The 18909-nt window shown below is 39.2% G+C and overlaps 1 protein-coding gene across 2 annotated transcripts in view; it reads right to left on the bottom strand.

Moving 5' to 3' along the window:
- Positions 1–18909, bottom strand: part of RAPGEF5 (Rap guanine nucleotide exchange factor 5) — a 162258-nt gene that overhangs the window by 121418 nt on the left and 21931 nt on the right. For both annotated transcript variants that reach the window (XM_042044310.1, XM_042044311.1), the window contains exons 2-6: positions 11773–11823; positions 10532–10638; positions 9380–9501; positions 7865–8033; positions 2600–2666 (exon numbers count right to left, since the gene is read on the bottom strand). In XM_042044310.1, coding sequence (XP_041900244.1) covers positions 2600–2666; positions 7865–8033; positions 9380–9501; positions 10532–10638; positions 11773–11823 — 516 coding nt within the window. The remainder of the gene's footprint in view (positions 1–2599; positions 2667–7864; positions 8034–9379; positions 9502–10531; positions 10639–11772; positions 11824–18909) is intronic.

The following is an 18909-nucleotide window of genomic DNA, read 5'->3' as shown; positions in this document are numbered from 1 at the left end:
ATATAAATTCTGAAGCTGAAAGAAAAGGAAAAAAAAAATAAGAGAACCTAGATGCTGGACTCTGTTGAATGGTGTGAGCTGATGTTTCAAATTCTTCTGGGACATAAAAGTCTTTCCATAAGGTTGCAGTGAGTATTTTAGGTCCCAATCTACTGTATGGAGGAAAAGCAGTACTCTGGAGGAATAAACAGGAGAAGTTCATATACATATGTTAAAATTTGGAGGATTCTACTCTGGTTTTGCGCCTTTTCCCCACCGATAGACTAGAAAATCATTATAGAGGCACCACAATGTTGTGTGGAAATTCAGAAAATGCAGGAGAAAAGATCAGATTCTTGACATCACCATGGCAATAGATGGGTCTCTGGCCATCTGGAGATGGAACTGCCTAATTTTTCTTTAGCTAGTTAGCTACAGTAATAAAACGGTTCATTTAAGAAACCCTGTCCATGTGCCCTGCTGCTGGAATGACTCAGGATGTAGTCCACAGGTTTGACCTTGCAGATGTGAAACACTCTGAACTCACTGTCAATTAGGTAGGTTCAAGGATATGCATGTTACTCAAGTGCATCCAGCAACCGTTAGATCCAGTTCTTAAACTCAAAAGGTCACTTAGTTTTGTTGAGTGTGTCTCTTTTTTTTTAACTGACAAAACCCCCCATTATTCTATTTTTTATAAGCAAAGCTTTTGAGGGATACTGGCAAAGTTTTATAGAGTTGGTAGTTTTGCAAGTTTTTGAAAAAAATATAACTTTGCAGAAAGTATTTCACCGTTTTCTATTTTTGCTCTGTATGGAACTGAAAATGGAGGATATTGAGGTTCTGACTTCACCTTTCATTTTCAGTTAAGAAAAAATGTAGGGAGAACAAGGAATTTGAATACTGAGACAATAAAAAAATAAAGACATTTCAAACACAGCATTTGCTTATGTCATACATTTTTAATTACTTTTGCATAAGGTTGAATATACAGAATCACTGGCTTTCCAAACACATTACAAAATATAGCAAAAATTCTCCTTCCCTTCTGTTTTCCAGCAATTTCAAGATAGCACTGTACTTATTTTTCTCAAAATAACCCTTAGCCTCATGCCTTTTTCATAAGGACTTTACCTTGCCTGCTTCAATTTCATCTCTGTACTTTCTTACATGCCAAAAACAGAACCAACACTAATTCCATGTTTTGATGACACCATGACTTGGGTGCTGGTGTTCACAGAGTTGCACAATCACAGAATGGTAGAGGTAGGAAAGCACCTCTGGAGTTCACCTGATAGAAACCTCTGCCGAAAAGCATGGCCAGCTAGAGCCTGTCCATCAGGTATTCGTACATAGTGATAAAGTCCTCCCACAACCTTCTGTTCTACAAGATCCACTCCCACTTCCCTCAGACTATCCTTGAAAATCAGATACTCTGTTTCCCTAACCATCTTCATGGTCATTCACATACACTCCAGTACATCCATATCTCTTGTACTGGGAATTCAGAACTGGACCCAACACTCCACATCTGGCATACCAGTGCTGAGAGGGGAATGATCACCTCCCTTAGCCTAAGGACAACACTCTTACCAATGCAGCTCAGGAAGGACTTGCTTTCTTTGCCACAAGGACATGTTTCTGGTTCAAGCTGCCGTCCACCAGGACCCCCAGGGCCTTTCCTGCAAAGCTGCTTTTCAGTCAACCCTCAGTCTGTATAGAATCATGAGGTTATTTCTGCCAGATGCAGGATATGGCATTGACCTTTTCTGATTTTCCTGAGATTCCTGTTGGCCCATCTCTCCAGACTGTCAAGGTCCCTCTAAATGGCCGCACAACCATAGAATCATAGAACTATTTCAGTTGGAAAAGACCTGTAAGATCAAGTCCAACTGTTAACCCAGCACTGCCCAGTCCACCACTAAACCATGTCCCCAAGTGCCACATCCACACACCTTTGAAATACCTGCAGTTTGGTGAGCAGACATTCCTCCCAGTGTTGCATTGCTTGCTAATTTGCTAAGGGTGCACTCTGTGCCATCGTACAGATTACATTAAATTGAGTCAGTCTAGCTTAACTTTCTGAAGTCCTGTCTGTCTGCTTCTTAGAACACTGATCTTACATGATAAACAAGATGCACCAAAGTCTAGCAGAAACAGGATAATCTCTTGTTTATTATGGTGAAGTTAACTGAGGCTAAACATGGTTGGGAAGCCCAGGTTTCCCAGGTGTCTCTCCTCAGAAACTGATGATAATCTACACAAGGGCTGCTGAAGCCTTTTCTCTCCCTTTGTCTCCCATCGATGTATACTTGACCAAGAGGGTCTGAGTGTAAAGTACATGGCACAAAAGTAACCTTGGTCTTCCAAATTGGTGTCTTCTGGGCCATGAATAGCATCTATTACAAGAGCAGGCTGCAGCAGTCCTTGCTTGTTTGATTTTAATAGCTTTGGAATTGTACACTAAGGTCTCAGTAAAGCTATCCCCTTCCACAGACTAAAAAAACAGTCTTCATAGACAAACATCTGTTCACTTAGACTAAGTCTTTCATTTGAAAGGATTCAAAACATGACAATATTTCAAACATGATCAGTTCAAACTTTGATGCAATGACCTTACCGCAGAAGTGAGACGAGCAAGAATTTCAGCATTGGTTTCTGCCGTATCTTCTATTTTTTGATCAGGCCTTAAAAAATAAAAATAAGATTTTATTATTTCTTTCATTCTGTTTCAACATCTTTTGATTCATGAAAAGTAAGGAACTGTGTAGCCACAGGCACTAATGTAAAAGGGCCTTTGAGATTCCACATCAAAATGAGGACTGCAACATGACAATAATTAATCGTGTCAGTAACGACAGAGTACACCCTTTGTCCCTTGCTGTCAAGAACTCTTTTGATCTGACCAACATGAAGCAGTGAGAGAATTCTTCAGCTATAAAAATATGATGAAGGACTGAGGAATGCAGGACCCTTTAGATCAGAGTTGCTTATTTGACTGTGTATTTTGCATTGCTAAAAACATACTCTATGAACAGAGCAAAGAGTTTTCTATCTGCCCATGACCCTGCTTTGCTCATGTGTGGAGCAGCACCTATGGAATACAACTTCACGTAGATGAAAACAGACAACATCAAAATAATTTTGAGACATGCAAAGTTCAATATTCAGAAAAAATAAACCAAAGTGAAAATAATGTATTTAAGAAGCCATAAATAACCAAACTAAAGTAACAGTGAGAACACTATTTGGTTGTCTTGACAGTAAGTCACAGGAAAGAGAGACTCAATGTGTCATTTCAAAAGTGAGGCAGTGAAGATAGAACCCTCCTAGAAGCTGTCCCAGAAGTCTGGCCCACGTGGAAATAGCCACACAAAAAGGACAGTACAGGATAAGACTGTGTTTTTCTTTTAAACAGTCTAATTCCCATCCCTAAAACATCTGTAAGCCTTTCAGAAGCTTTATTGACAATCAGAAGTATTATACCAATATGATAGGGTTATAACTATAGGAAGAAGTAAAAGAAAATGCCCTTGAGATCTTTACTTTTCTTGGTATTCAGGGAGCACTGGCATGCCAGCAAGCTGAACAGATACACAAAACTGCAGCTGCTGTAATAAACATAAATCACAGGTATCGGCAGAAGCTTCTGTCTTTAACTAAATTATTTAATTGCTTATATGCCTCAATGTCCTTTGGGAGAGAGCTGGCAACACATTTGGAATATGCAGCTGGCATATTGTGGTTCTTACATCCCATGTCAAAAAATTTAATTCCCTGATTAAAAAATTAAGGTCAGAAAGCACAGAATGACACATGCATTCATTTTGGGGTGAGCATATTCAGATCAAAATGGTAATTCAGATTAAAATCACAATTATTTCCACAACTGCCTTACCTATTCAAAGAAAACATGATTTAACATTTTAAGTGTTATAAACAGCCCAAAAGAAATAAATGGATGCATTTTCATTTACAAAAACTGATTTATTCAGGTTGTCTCTCTATAATTTGGAATGAGATTAAAATAACTGAACTCTTTAGAGGTTTCTCTACACATCTGATCTCTTCTGATCTCTCAGAACCAGGCTAGGACCTGATTCTTCTACATTGGAGGCAGAAGATAGCAGCTCAGTAGACACAGCCACAGATGCAATATATAAACCCAGAAGAGCACATAGCATAGCTATTTCCTTCTTGGGCCTTTACCACTTCATTTTCTATTTAAAAGTACTCCCAGTATTCATCTGCATATGAGCATCAAATACTTCTGAAACCATGAATATACTAAAAATTAGAGTCAGTTCTTCAGAATCAGAGAGGAAGGGTATATTATGCCACCCAGGCCAATGGACAAAAGCAACACTTATCACCCTAATTTTTTTCAAGAGTGGACAGCTAGGACCTAGTGAGGCTGATACCAAACAGGAGCTATAAAGCCCAGGCAAATTAGTGCTTATCCAGTTCAGCAACCTGTGGGCTTAATCTGCTAAGCAGAGCGAGATGCAGGGATGCTTGTCCTAGATCTGCAAGCAGACAAGTCAGTTTCCATACAATACCTGAGAGCTGTTTGTCTTCAGCAAAAGCTTTCCAGGAACTCCATAAGGCAGTAACTAAACCAATATCCCATCCTGGCTATTTGCATTAAAACCAAATTGCTTTTAAGAATGATTACTTTTCTGATATCAATAAAATGCAAATTGTTTCAGGACAGAAGACCGAATATAGTTCTACACTTCTGAAAATAAAAAGCAATATAAGATTAAGGAAAAAATCTCTGCTAACATCTCTTCCAATAATTTTTAAAAGTACTATGGGATATATTTCAACAGCCTCAGGTACCCAGTGCATTCCTGAAATGTTCACTGAGTCTACCAGTGGTTCTGGGAATTGTTATAAACACTCCCACTTACAAAGAAGGAAATAGAAGCACGCAAGGATTAAACACCTGATACAACACTATTGCAGTAAATGGAAAAGAATTCAGGAGGCATTGAGTGAGAACCTAAGTGATTGATCAAGCTTGCAAGAGAGTCCAATGCACAGCTTTCAATCCAGATTTTTTGTCCCCAGGCTGTTGCAATATTCACTTGTTTTCTACTCAAGTAGGATGACTGTGATTAACGCTGGGTGTTTAATGACTCCAAGAGGCCTCTTCATTGGTCCCATCTCATTTGACAACATTTACAGCATCTCAGTCCTGTGGAATATGCACAACAACATTAGCCTTCAGATTAGCATGAACTGAATTCCTGCTACGTCCTCACTTGTTTTCCATGGTGAATTCCCGCTAATGTTATGTTGAATGTAAGGAATTTCCACCAAGGTCAACAGGGAGCATTTATTCAGGAACCATAAGCGTATCTCAGACTTCAGAACAGTACAATCGTTGTAGAGCTTCCTATAGTTTTATTTGGGAACACCACTAAAACTGACCAGAAACAAATACAGATCCATCAAAAATCTGTACAGTGAGTCAAATCTGAGCTATGTTTATTTAACAGGGTTTCCAGAATAGCTGCTGAAGGAAGTCCCCAGAGTTGCTACTGCCTACTCATGTCTACAGACTTCTTCTGGGAGAGCAGAACCATGGTACTTCAGAGACCCACTGACGCACCCAGCAACCCAGGCAAGCACAAGGCTGCAGAGGAGACAGAGGTCATCTGGCCTCCGGGACCACCAGGAGGTGTCCAGTGTTGCTTTCTGGTGCACAAGCAGCCAGTTCTTTCTGATTTCATCAAAAGCAGGGAATCTAATTAATAAAGTAAGAATTTATCTATCCCTATGTACATTTAGAATTAATGCTGTCGATACAGATTGTAAGAAAACCTAAGACAGAAAAATGAGTACAAAAATACTAAATTATAAAAAATCCTATGCTTCTAAAGGTAGGCAAAACAGCTCATATATTCGAAAAAAGACAAACACTTCAGGGAAAGGTTTTTAGAATTGCCCTCTTTCCTCATGAAAAAGAGTATATGGCTTTATTTAACCAAGTCAGACAACTTTAACAAACATCTAATCACACCTATTCCCTTTCTGACTGTGTTTTAGCAGTTTATTATTTGCATCAAGCATGAAGAATTTTGAACCTGGAAAAGTCTCCTTCCGCTTTAATATCACATTCCCTCGAGGGTATACCATTACTTAAAATTCAATTCCTACAATGTATACTTTTTCGAAAAGCACCCTCACAATCTGACGGGTAAAAGCTCCAGAAAACAATTTTTCAGTGACAATATTCCCAAAAGGAATCCAGCTTCAACTCAAATTTGAATAATGTGAGCAGGAAGGAGCTGGAAATGTACATTAGTGAATAATTGTTCAATTCATGTGACAGGGATCATCTTCCACTGGAAATGACAGTTGCACTGAAATGATAAAACTGCAAAGCAGACTGTAAACTTGAACCTAAAAAGCCTTCAATCCATTTTCCTACTCAGCATCCTTCACATAGCACATCAATATGACCTTTTGATTCAAATCCTTAGAACAAGTAGACATGAACCATGAAAAGTGGTCTGATTTACAGCGGTGAGAAAAATCCCAATTCCCATTAAAATCAAGATCAAAATGCCCTGATATTTAAGGGACAGACAAACTGTTTAGCACCAGAGTTGGCTGGAAGACAAGAATTTCTATTTGCAAAAATAGTCAAAGGTTTTCTCCCATATGAGTCAGCTGCTTAGAAGATCATATTCAGTCCTGCTGCTCTAGCCAGCTTGGGGTTCTTATCACTTGTCTACACTCACTCAAGCTGATCAAATAAATGCATTTTAAAGGGAAGCACCACTCCAGAACTGCCAATATTTGATTGGTGAGGGCAGTCAGCAATAGGGGAGGGAATCAAGTTTCTGCCCTGACCCAGGTAGAGAAATTACTGAGGTTTTTTTTCCAACCAGCTCAACATGTCTGAATTTAAGAATCTGGGCTTGAGGCAGCTTACAGGGTCTTTGGCTTTTGTACTCATTTAAAACATTTCTACTGGACATCCATTTTAGAGAATGAGCATTTTTAAAAGCTAATATGTAGAAAAGGAAAGTACTCATAGAGGAAAGTTTTGTCTTTGGCATCAAAAAGAATAAATTCTAGTACTGCCAGAGTAATAGATCTCCAAAGTATTGAGGATCTAGGGACAGTGGAAGAATTTAACTCAGCTTGTCTATTCAGGCCAGCTCCTGCAGATTTACTAAAGAAAAAATGGTCATGAGTCTTCAGAGCTCTCACTAACACTTTTCTCCTCTATTTTGGCCTCTTGCTGTGGAACAAATAACTATGGTTTCCTTCTAGCCACTCTAAAAAGCAACCTTAGAGTGCAGCCATACGAGCACAGAGAGTAGGATAACATCCAATAGTCAGGTGAAAGAGGAGGCATATAGGAAGCAAAACTCTTGAAAGATATATTCTGAAAAAGGAATAATAATGTGAGACTACAGAGCTCTGACAAACAAACAGTAGAAAACTAAAATCAAATGACTGAAGGTATCACATTTCCATCCATCTTGTCAATCCATCTGAAAGCTGATCCTGACACATCACAAGGGCATCTGATCTGCTAGTCAATCAGCATCAGAGCATCCCTGCTGCCAAATTCATGCCAAACCTCCAAATGTAAGAGGAGACCAAAAAAAAATCACATGCCCAGGTAACATAGCAAGCTAGAGGCAGGAAGCTAGTGCCTAAAAACTGTAATATGCCCAAAACCCCAAGTCAAGTGCCTCAATTTTTCTACCCATACTGACCTTAGATTAAAAGCACATCTCTACAAGATTTGTCAACCCCCAAAAGAAAGCTGTCTCATTTGCAAGGTGATTTGGGGGTAAACAGTGTCATTATAAGGCCAGACACTTATAAAATAGTCAGTAAAAGTTGCATGCACACTTACAGATTGCACATGTCAATCCTGGGAGGAGACAGTGGCAGTAGCTGAAGCAGGAGCTTTACTCCATTCTTCCATGCTTCCTCTTTCTCAAATTCACAGAAAAGGTAGGTACATTCATCCGCTGAGAACTGGTAGAAAGCATGAGAGTCTTGAAAATAGAGTTGTCTGTCCACTGTTAGAAAAAATAATATTAGATCTCCTTTAAATCTTCACCATGTAAAGATTCCATACTCCTACTTCTGTATTGCACTTGATCTTAATGCTGAGTTGTACCATCACACAGGGCAAAAGGATTGAAAATTTAACACAGAAACAATCCTGCCCTCTCAGTTTAATTCAGTGCATCCAAACAGGAAAACCCCAGAACCCCAGTTTAAAAATATCCAGGATCCTGAAATTCAAGCATTAAGACTGATGAATATTTAATTGGTTTTGGAATCAGTTCAGGATTAGGATATAAAAACCTTCCTCTTTTTTGTTAGACTTCTGAGTCTCAGTTTCCATTGATTTCTAAACTGTTCTCACTAATGGTCAGGCACTAATAAACAAAGCTAAGTAATGGGGATGCAGTCCATCATTATTCAAGCTTCTCCTCAGATTCAAGGCTACTAGATTTGTAGACTAGACCTGGATAAAAAGATGCATCAGTTGTCTTCCTTGAAAAGAATGGGATTTAATGGGGAAAAAAGGAGAGAGTCCAAAGCCAAAAGCACAAGATCCTGCTACAAGTAATTTAGCCCTTGCTGAGGCTGCATGACCAGACATACTGTCAGTTTAGCTGAAGAAAACCTTAAGGTACACTGCCAGTGTACATATGCAGAGATCTTCCCTAACTCCTCACCTTTTCACAGGATAGAGGCTAAGTGTCTAGCACAGACCCCAGGGTAGGGTATGATCTGAGTTGAGCTACCTAAGTAGTCCCAGCCTCAAGGTAAAATCCATCAGATATCCAGAGGCTGGTTACCAGTGTAATTATCACCAACCACATTAGCTGGACCAAATCCCTCAGTTTGGTGGAGGAGGTAGGGACAGCAGGATAGAACCTGGCCTCACCACCATCTCAAGGAGCTGGATCTTCTCTCAATCCATTGTAATTAAAAATTATGGAAAATAGAGACAAAACAAAAATCATTAATAGCTACAGAAGTCATCTGGTGAAGCCATGATCTGCAGTGACTAAAGAGCTGCTATCTTGTGAGAAACCTAAAATAGCTTGTGGGAAAAAAAAAAAAGGCTGGAAAAGACACGCGTTCTGTCTGGAACTTGATAATAGGCAATTACAGTTGCAAAAGCAAAAGGAAAGAAATTGCCAAAAACAAGGGATTGCTCTTTCGTATTTATGAAATGAAAGGTCACAGAGGTAAAATTCCCAAAAGGATAGTAAAATAAACAACTGACAAGAAAATTGGATAAATCTGTGCTTTTTTCCTTTCCCTCCTCCCATCAAAAACAGGACTCCTGTCCTATGCAGGAGAAAGTGATAGCCTTCCTCACACTGGAAGTACTGTCAAGACTGACCTGACAATATTATGCCCATATCCAGGAGAAGCTGCCACACTCCAACTGCTGTAGATCTGCACTTGACAAAAGGGCACTGCTCCAAAAGCCAGTCTACGAGTTCTGATCCAACACAGCTTCTCCTGAAAATAAGCAAAACTTCACTTCTTAAACTACAGTAATGTTAAAACATTCTTTTATAATAAAGAGCTATTTTTTAAAGCTATCAAAATTCAACCTTTTTGTTCAGCAGAGCAAACTCTTTGTCTCAATTGCTAATTTTTGTAAACCTATTCGTTTCAAGGGAAGAAATTACATTGGCAAGCCTCAGGGGATACCTTTAGCTACAATGAGGGAACTTACGTCAGATGAGCAAGTTCCCTTACATACCTGATTCATGTAGCATACTTTGCAATATATAGCATTTTTATCAATTTGTGCTGCATACAGTTCATCCAAAGATGCATAAGAGATCTAAATGTCATAAATAAAATCCAGCTTTTAGCCTCAGGATTTTATTTCCTTTCTGAGCATAGGCATAATCAGTACAGCTAAACAATACGTGCAAGACCTTTAGTGCTGCTCTAGGATGTAGTTAATCTTTCGTATTATTGGTAAATCTATATATTTAAATAACAATAAATAAAAAGTAGTGGATTTTTCTTAAATACAGGTGCAAAAGAATGGTGCTGTAACAGAGAGCTGCACGTTTTGGTATAATTGGAAACAGGAGGAAGCATTTATGCTACAATGCAACACAAATGGAAAATCACTTCATTACAGAAATATTCTATAAATTACATGCAAAAATCACTGTGTCACTAAATCTTGGAATCCAATTAAGCTCTTTTATAACTCCAAACCAGGGCTGAAATTAATACTCTTTCTTTTCAACAAAATAACTGACAAACACTATTGTATATGAAAATCATAAGCAATTGAATTAATGGATGTACAATCAGGCCACTGCTGCTTTCTGGCAACTGACATAGTAATGTAAGAACAGATATTAAGATACATGAGACTTTAAAGAATTTTTTAAAGAAAATATTTTCAATTCTTAGTGACATACACAGAACCTCTCACACAGAATATACTCTCTTGTCAAATCAGGGCATAGATAAATCTAAATAAAACTCATAAAGTTGATTAAAACAAATTATTTTGATTTACCTGCAAATGCCAGTAAGGTATACCCTGTCTTTAATTAGATCAGAAGCTTGTAGAGTAAAAATATTCCTGAGAGCTCTCCCAGCACAGGAAGAACTTTCTCCATAAATCTGAATGAAAAGAGAAATTGAAAACTGTGACAAACAGGGATTTATTCCTGCTGTAGTAAATTGCCTTGCCACTGTCCCTTCCCTCCCTCTGAGCAATGGCTTCGTCCCATAAATAACAAGCAAGCACTCAAAGTCTCATAGGAAATGCACCCCAGCTTCTGCCAGTTGCATCATGGGTTGCAGGCGCCCCACGAGCTGGGCTGGTTTTAAATTTGCTGCCCTAGAAAAGGAGAGTTTTTACTGTCCATCAGCTTTGCCTTTGAACAACAGACAAGTTAAATGAAAACACATGTTATCCTAGCAAAGCAGAGACATATTAACCATTGCAAAAACACACAGATACAGTTTAAAATAAATATAATTTCCTATGTATTTGAGCTAAATAATTTATTTCAAGCCTAATACACACTGGAAGACTTTTTCATAGTCTTTTGTTTTTGTTCAGAACCTTCAGAGGTTTCCTGTGATAGCTGTAGATCACTTCATCCACACATTGCCAGGATATGGTCTTTCAGAATGGACAAACCTCTGATTTCCCCACACCTGACTTCTACCTTGCACCTCAAGGCTGTAGTTGTGTCTATCAAAATAGAACCCAACTCAGTCTTCCATAAAACCCTATTCCATCCAGATCTTGTGTACCACTCCTTACTGAAGAGTTTACTTTGGGCTTCTCTTGTGATGTTTCCTCACTGTCCCAGCAAAACACACCAAGTGACACAAGTTACTAACTTGAAAGGAAAACAATGCTGTTTGGTTTCATCTTTTTGTTTGTTTGCCCGTTATGTTTAGGAATCTTTTGAGGCATATAGAATAGTTCTGAGACAGCAAAGTCTTGTGTCACGCAAAGATGAGTTCTCAAGTGCTGTAAAAGTAAGCTAAACAGTGGTAATAATTTAAGTGACTGGGAAGCAAGTGCACATTGGAATTAGCAACAATTCAGTTTGCAAACTCAGTAATAGAAAGATGTGATTTGTAGCACACACACACAAAATGATAATTCCTTAACTGGATTTAACTGCAGGTCACATTCACAAGTGTCTTCAAAGCTATGATTAAGAGGTTGAACCGAAGCAAAAACATTCCTACTATGTTGTTTGATGAAATGGAAGTAAAAAGAAGCTTCACAAGTACCTTATTTGAAGGAGTTTCCAAATAGGGATTTGAGATTCTTCTGGACAGGGTCTGTAAGGTAATTTGGGAGACTGTTAGTTTTGTTAGGGTTTGTATGGAAAAAAACCAAAAAAGTAGCTGAAATCTAGTCTTTTAGCTATTGAAATCTACATAAAAACAATTTATCAAATAATCTGAATAATCTAACTCATGTCTCCAAATAATGACTGTTTTACATAGGAAAAAGGTTTGATAAACTCAGTTCTGTGTTGTTTATTGCATTTGTTCTTGATCTGGAAAAGTAGATGAACAATGAGATGGCAAAGCCTATAGATAACACACAATTATTTGGCTCAGGAAAGATCAAAAATGACAGTGAAGAATCTCAAGATAAACCTAAAAAATGCTGGGTGAAAAGACAGTATCATGATGAGCTCAACATTGAAACCAGCATGTACTAGAGGGAGAAAATGTAATTACACATACTTTTAAAGCAAAGTTTATGAATTCAGTGAAGACACCTCAGGGTCACAGAACCCTTCTCAAGGAAGACCACTCTTCTAAATTAAATTCTTAACTGTAGTTAAAGAAATTAGGATAAATAGTGAATAAAATGGTGACCAGCGGGGAGGTAATGAATATAGATCAGTGTTATCTCTGCTGTGCCACATATTGCACTGGTAACAGTGTCTGAAAAAATGAATGCTCCAGTGTTAGAGGGGATTCGTAAAAGTAGTCAGAATAATAAAGGATTTGGATACATTTTAATATGAGAAAAGACAGAAAAGGCTGTGACTACTTACCCTACAAAGGAGAGATTACAAGAAACATAATGCAATTATACAAAATGGCACAAAGAAAAGACAGACTTTCTGTGCTCTGCTTTACATTACATGAGAATTACTGATCACTCAATGAAATTAGAGAGGAATCATACTTCAGGAGACAGAAAGGAAAACCACAAATATGTCTTCACAGCAGGGAAATGCAAATGCCAAAATCTTACCACTGATCAATAAAGAATGTGATTTAAAATTATAAAATTCACAGTGAACCAGAACTCCGAAAGGCAAAGACAGGATAAACATCTCCATAAGAATCAGGTTACCCCACTTTTACTCACCATGATCCTCCCATACCTTGTAATTATTAAAAGACAAGATATTGTCTATGCTGATGCTTACTTGCAATTTCTATCTTACTATAAGCCACACAACACACAAATAAACACTGCCTAAAATAAGCCTGGAAGTGGAAAAGAAGATGTTGTGCAGGTGCGCTGGCACTACAACAGGAAGATCATGTGGTGCTCCCTCACATTATTCCAACTTGTAAGCAGCATAATTAATTTCTTGCTTTGAGAGGGATCCAATTCTCACTTGGTATATTGCAATCATAAAAAAACCCCCATCCTTCACACCCTGTAAGAACTACAGAATCCATATTTCAGTAACGCCACCTGCTTTTTCCTCCCTGTATTCTTGCTACTGTGTTTTTAGAAAGGGAAGGGATGAGGAACCACAGAAGCATCTATCGCTGTTTACCCTTCCATGTTCATCACAAACCTTAATGTAGTTCCATGCAAAACAGTAGCTCCATATGGAAATACTGTAACATATAAGCCTTATTTCCCTCTCCCATACCCAACAGAGATGCTGTAAGAGCGCAACACTGCCTCAGATCCCACTCACCCTTCCTAGCTGGCACGTCATTAACACCTCGCTTCTGCAGCAGCCCTACATATCACCACTTCTCTTGGTTTCTGTCCAAGCCTTTCATCCCACAAGCCTCACTCACTGCAGCAGCACAGTCAAAGTTTATACATCGATTTCCTTGCTCCCTGCTCCTTTCCCAGGCTGGTGCTGACAGAGGACAGGGAGGCTCACTCAGGAAGAATACTGGTACTGCAGCGTGCACTTACATAACAGCGTAAAATGAAACTCAGCAAAAAGGACAAATTTGGTTGCCTTCTACAAGGGGCTTTCAGTGCTGATGGACAAGAGAAGAGAGACGGACATCATCTACCTGGACTTGTGCAAAACATTTCATACTATCCCACACATATCCTTGTCACTAAGATGGAGAGACATGGCTTTGACAGACGGACCACTCGGTGGATAAGGAAATGCACACACTCAAAGAGTTGTGGTCAACGGTTTGATGGCTGCGTGGAGATCAGTGATGAGTGATGTCCCTCTGGAACCATACTATTGAACATCCTCATGTTAACGTGGGAACATGGACAGTGGGATTGAGTGCACCCTCAGCAAGTCTGGGAATGACAAGTTGAGTGGTGTGACTGATACTCTAGAGGGAAGGGATTCCATCCAGAGAGACCTAGACAGGCTTGAGAGCTGGGCCTGTGCAGTCCTCATGTATTTCAATAAGGCCAAGTGTTAGGTCTTGTGCCTGGGTTGGGATAATCCTAAACATGGACACAGGCTGGGTGATGAGTGGATTGAAAGCAGCCCTGTGGAAAAGGACTTGGGGGTGTTGGTGGATGAAAAACTGGACACGATCCAACTGTATCCTGGGCTGCATCAAAAGAAGGAGGACCAGCAGGTTGAGGGAGGTGATTCTACACCTCTACTGCACTGTTGTGAGACCCCACCTGCAGTACTGCATCCAAATGTCAGCTTCCCAGCATAATAAAGACAGGGATCTGTTGGAGTAAGTCTAGAGAAGGGCCACTAAGTCGATCACAAGAATGGAGCAACTCTCCCATGGAGACAGGCTCAGAGAGTTGGAATTGTTCAGCCTGGAGAAAAGAAGGCTCCAGGGAGATCTTGTAGTATCTTCCAGTATCTAAAGGGGGCCTACAGGAGGGACATAGGGGGACTCTTTGTCAGGGAGTGTAGTGAAAGGACAGCAGGTAATCATTTTGAACTGAAACAGGGTAGATTTAGATTAGATATTAGGAAGAAATTCCAAGGAGTCTGCAAAAGGTGTCTGATGCTGAAAACCAGGAGAGAAAAAAACCCTAAATTTCTAGTTTATCCTTCAGACCACAAAGTTCTAGCTCTGGTGCAGAGAAGAGAGGAGGAATTCACAGCCCTGAAATGGGAGGAGGGAGGACAGGACAATGGCTTTTCAGTGGCAGCCTGAACCCATATCAACTTGGAGCAAACATGAAACACTGGAGGGATCATGAGATTACATTTAGCTTGCCACACAGGAACCTAACCACCCAAAATTCTAAAAACGTAAGAAAATAGAAACTGGATGGGAGAAAACAAAACAAAAGTGGAAGTGGCTTTCTGGAATAGAAAAAATGGTCTTTCATGTTGATGCTAGTGCAGCCTGTGTAATGTTGAAACACTCATTGCAGTTAGGCTGAAATTGATACAGAAATTTAGGATTTTATGTCCTAGCTGCCATGATAGATCCTGTTTTCTTTTCTTTTTTTTTTTAACTTGCCTCACTAAATATTTAGGTACTGAGCACACCTTTGTTCAGCAGACTCTGCTTTGGCTGTTGGGGACAAACTGGGCTGTAAATGGTCCAGCCTATCTTTAAAGACTCCAAATTTTGGGTGGCTCTCCCTGAAGATAGCTGGTAAATGTAGGCTGCTCCCCCCAAATTATTTTGACACACACACGGATTGAAAATACATTTGCAAACCATTTTAAGAATAAGCCCAAATTTTTAAATTAATTAATTAATTTGCTTTTTAAAGCAAATTAATTCACCATCTAGCAAACAGCTCATCTCTCATGAAAACTACCTTGGAACAGTTATTGATGCCCATGCCAAGTACTGCTTTCCAGCTACGGCCACCCTGGCACCCCATGTGCCTCTCCACCAGCTTGAGGAGAAGCTTTGCCAAACCACATGTCAGGGAGAGGACCAGGCTATGGCAGCACATGTGGTCCTGGTACAGAAGACCATATGTGTGGGAGATCCAGAGCACTGGGTGTCCTCCAGAAGGGCTGCCCCATCATACATGGATAGGTGTGCATAGGTGGCTTCATCTTCCCTGCTGGGGACGCAGGAAGAAAGAGGCAGAGAGCAGTCCTGCGGGCTGGATGATCCAGAGCCTGAACTATGAACGTGGCACAGGGATGGCACCGTCCTAGCTTGGGGACACAACCTGCATGTGACAGGAGAGGACAGCTGGGCCAGGAGGCCCATAGAAGGTTTTGGAATAGGACTGCTAGTATCCAAATCTGAATACACCACAGATAATTTAGTCTGAAATTGGGAAAAATTATAAAGGAGTTTACTGTGGTATTTAAAATCACTAAAATCGCAGGGAGTAATGATGTGAAAAGAATGGGAGGATTAAAATAAAGTGACCAGCAAGTAATTGAAACATCCAGAAGGAAATATTTCTCTACAATCTATATGATCAGTTTATAGAATTATAAGTCAAAGAATTAAATATGCCAGGTAGGTTTTTAGAAGCAGAGGCTAATTCAATGACTAATACTACATGCAAGGTCTATACCTAAGTTTAAGTTAGTATTGCTTGAACTGTACAGTTGTTTTTAAAACAAACTGAGAATTTCTGACATTATTTAAAGTTAAGCATGCAAAGATATTGATGATAATATTTTAATATGTCAGCACAAACTGATTTTTTTAGACATTTGGAAAGAAATTCCCCCACAACATACTGCACAACAAAGTATACTAATGGTTCCACTGGAAAGAACAGGTTGTATCTTACTGTAAGATGCTGACTTAGTTCCTTCCTTGGGAGAGTATTGAACCGGTTCCACTACAGCAACTCCCTGTGCATTTACTACAACCTGGTTAATGTTTTATTCAAGGACTAATGGTACTACAGAGCACGGGTTTAGTCGTATCTTTTGGAGATTCATCTGAATTTTCTCCTCATTTTTAGACCTGGGATTTTGCTTTGGCCACCTCTCAGTTTGGGAGAATGACTTGCCTACAAGTTGCTTGTGCTTCGCCTCCTGCCCAAGCTGTTCCAACAACTGCTGATATTTCTGCCATTGCCAGCACTGCAGTCACAGTAGCATCAGCAATGCTCCATACATCTGCTAGCAATTTAATCACTATCATGCTCAGAAAGAAACAAAGCAAGAGTGCTTCAAGCTCCAGTTCAAGTGCTTTCCTCAGCTGGGATTTAGTGCAGTGGTAGCAGCCAGCAACCTGTCTACACTAGAAGTCACACTGTAACACCTCAAAAGAGGCTATAGAAATTGTAGGAAAATAATAATTTCAAATATGGAACAGAAATGTTTTGCCTTTCTTCTAAGAGCTTCTGATATTCATGTGCAGTTAGCAAGAAAAAAAATTGACAAAAATGGGAAGGAAGAATTTCTTTTTTAGTCAAGATTACTCCTGTTACTAAATCTTTTAGAGTGGGATTTATTTTAAAACTAACAGAAATGAGGAAAGGCCATGAGTCATCTTCTCCAATATATTGTCCAAGTTTCCACTCCAGATTTTTCAAATATCTAGGTCTTTAACTGGTTGTGTTTCCAAAATATGAGCATAATATTCTGTGCTTAGGAGTTTGCAATGTGCAATCAAATTCTACCTGTTTTCAGTTTACAACCCACTCATCGATATTTTTCTGTTTGATCAGAGCTTGATTTGCAAACATGCCCATGCTCAACTCCATACTGCTGAGCAGTTCTAGAAACATTTTTGTTATATACAAATATAGCAAAACAATTGTTCATAGTTTCAGGGCACTGTCACTATGTCCCTAAAGAATTTAGTATAGCACTTGTGCATTTCAAACTGGATTACTCAATATACTTAAAATTAAGCAAATGCTTCGATGTTGTTATTCCCTAAATATAAATAGCCTGAACAAAAAATCATCTCATTTTGAAATGCACATGGCATAGCACAGACTACCTGGTAATGAGATCATTTCTATTCCCTGACAGGGGAATTTCTGCAACTACTCAACACCTGAATCCTAAATTGGCTAATGTGACCACAAAGGAAATTATATATTCAGACACATATCCAACAGGAATTTAAGCATCCAAACCTAAAATACACTTTCACAAGTACTCATGCTGGAAACTTCTCACATTCCAACTATGAGAGCATATGGAAAAGGATCACAAATAAAGCTAAATACAAATTCACTCTCAAAAACAATCATCTGCTTTTACTTTTCCTTCCAATGATCATTCAGCTGTAAGAATACAGTGGCTCAGGAAAAATTTTTAAAATCCACCAGAGGTATTTACTTAATTTCCCTCAGGCTTCTCTCCCACTCCACGAACAAATCAAAAAGTAATTATTTTTGTCTCAACCAGATTTTGTTCTCCCATTATGAACCCTGACAATGACAATGCCAATGCCACAGAGCGACAGAAACCACTGCAACTGTCACACCTGACAGAAAGCTGTGGGGGGTTTTTATCAAAAATATTTGCTGGAGTTGCCAAAAGCAAGCAGCTACAATAATTAGAGAGTTTCCACTCTAGCCCTGATCTGAACACAGATCCTGAAACAAAGCTGGGCTGTACCTGCCTGGCACACCCTCCTCAACCTGCAACACAAGAAGGCAGTAATTTTTGCAGGAGTAAATGCTCATTTATTCCCAGTGCTTACTCGTGCCAAGCAAGGAATGGGGGAAGGGAGCAAAAAATTACTGAACAATATGACTTATCATTTTGCCACCTTTGAATTTTTTGCATTTGACATCACTTGCTACTGTCTAAATGATAGGTGTTTTAAGCAGAAGTAAGACATGGGTCTTGTGTTTAGTAGATGAAATGCTAGTGCTGTTTGAAGGTGGCTGGATATAGGGAGTGTTGTCATGAATCCCAATCCGTTTCCATGTGGCAACAGATTTTTTCTTGTTGCTAAGGCACAGCAAGCAGAGTTGGTTGGGAAGCTAGCTGACTTTCAGAGGATATCATTCATATGAAATCGTAGAATATGCCTGACTTTCTGCCAAATAATATTCGTAACAAACAACCTTCCCCCACTGCTCCTCTTGAAATCCACTGGCAGAATTCACGGGTAATGAAGAACAACCAATGTGACAGTTCTCTGCATTAATATTTATTTGAGATTAAATATACAACCCTTTATAAAGGATCTTTTTTATAAAGGAAAGATCTTCTCCTGATCATCTTAAACTTCATATACTTAGGTGTAGCATAAAAAGGTCAAAAAGCTGTAAAAAGAAAAATCTTTCTTTTTATTGAATTCAGCAGA

This window comes from Corvus kubaryi, unplaced genomic scaffold (assembly GCF_017639235.1).
Source record: "Corvus kubaryi isolate FWS band 111438036 unplaced genomic scaffold, C.kubaryi_AGA036_p1.0 37398, whole genome shotgun sequence".
Taxonomy (NCBI): Eukaryota; Metazoa; Chordata; class Aves; order Passeriformes; family Corvidae; genus Corvus; species Corvus kubaryi.
Note: the sequence above shows the minus strand (reverse complement) of the source record. Positions and strands in the feature narration are given on the sequence as shown.